At 49.0% G+C, this 1,275-nt stretch overlaps 1 protein-coding gene across 1 annotated transcript in view; it reads right to left on the bottom strand.

The window, feature by feature from the left end:
- Positions 1–467: 467 nt before the first annotated feature.
- The window catches only part of LOC109828256 (protein CDI-like), a 997-nt gene continuing 189 nt past the window's right edge, over positions 468–1,275 (bottom strand). Inside the window, 1 exon segment of the mRNA XM_020395289.1 lies at positions 468–1,275. This exon segment is cut by the window's right edge and continues 15 nt beyond it. Coding sequence (XP_020250878.1) covers positions 701–1,275 — 575 coding nt within the window. The 3' untranslated portion in view covers positions 468–700.

Genomic DNA, 1,275 nt, shown 5'->3' with positions numbered 1-1,275 from the left:
ACGGTTATAATGATTTTCTCCCTGAAAAAGGATTCCTTGCAAGTTCTAGGGTGCAAATTACAACTATGGTTCAACTCAGCACCAAAAAGCTGATGCATCTTCTCATAGCAGCAGCAAGTATTGCAATAAAGAGAATACCTTCCTCCGCAATTGTCCACTAAAACTGTGAACAAAATTTTAATTACTGCAAGCTAAAAATTACTTCGGCAATAAATTAAGAATTGACAAATTGATCAAACCCCACGTCAGAGCTTGAGAAGAGGGAGGGGAAATCAAATCGGGAAACGCATAAAATTGTTCGTTTGTCACGCTGACATGAACTGCATCATCATCAAAACTTGGAATAAATACTAACCCAAAACACAAATTATTTCAGTCCAATTCACAATTCACAACTGAATCTTATTATTATTATTTAACCTGACGTTTAGCATAAAAATCAAAATCAGAAGCAGGAAACTCTCCTATGAAGAGATTTTAACAGGCCTACTACGCCTTTTTATCTGATCAACGAATATAGCAATGATCCAAACAATGCAGATGGATAGAATCAGATCAAATTTATCATAAACCTGATAAATCACATACCGCTAATCACCTCCAACGGCGACGGCCTAATAACAAATCGGACCAATACATCCAGCAACCAACATCAAGCAATACAGACATACAAACGGAATTCAACCTCAAGAACGATCACCTATTCTCGATCGGTAACCTCCTCGTCCTTCTGACCCTCCCCCTTCTTCTCGCTCTCCATCTCCTCCAGCTCCTTGAGCCACAAGTCCGCAAACTCGCAGTCCCTGTACCCGTCGAACCACGGCCCGCCCATGGTGTAATGGATGGCCTTCGGGTAGCCCTCCTCGACCCTGTTGTGGCCGACGAGGAAGTTCCAGACGGAGGGGACCTCGCCAATGTCGCCATCGTCGAGCCACATGAACCTGTGGAGGAACGCGCCGCTCTCCCTGCTGACGAGCTCGGGCGTGAGGACCCGGTTCTTGGGGTGGGCGCAGTTGTAGAGGACCATGGAGGACCAGTTCTTGCGGGGGTAGACGGTCTGGACGGCGCCGTCCATCTTGGTGGCCTCCTTGGGCTCGTACACGTGGTGGACGCACATGAGGGCGAAGCGGTCGTCGAGGAGGGAGAGGAGGGAGGCGACGTCGGCGGTGTAGAGGAAGTCGCAGTCGACGAAGAGGGACCAGCCGTCGAAGGAGGAGAGGTAGGGGGTGAGGAAGCGGGTGAAGGAGAACTCGGTGCTCTCGGTGGGGCCGCGGG

The sequence above is a fragment of the Asparagus officinalis genome, unplaced genomic scaffold (genome assembly GCF_001876935.1).
Source record: "Asparagus officinalis unplaced genomic scaffold, Aspof.V1 AsparagusV1_Un910, whole genome shotgun sequence".
NCBI classification, from domain to species: domain Eukaryota; kingdom Viridiplantae; phylum Streptophyta; class Magnoliopsida; order Asparagales; family Asparagaceae; genus Asparagus; species Asparagus officinalis.
Note: the sequence above shows the minus strand (reverse complement) of the source record. Positions and strands in the feature narration are given on the sequence as shown.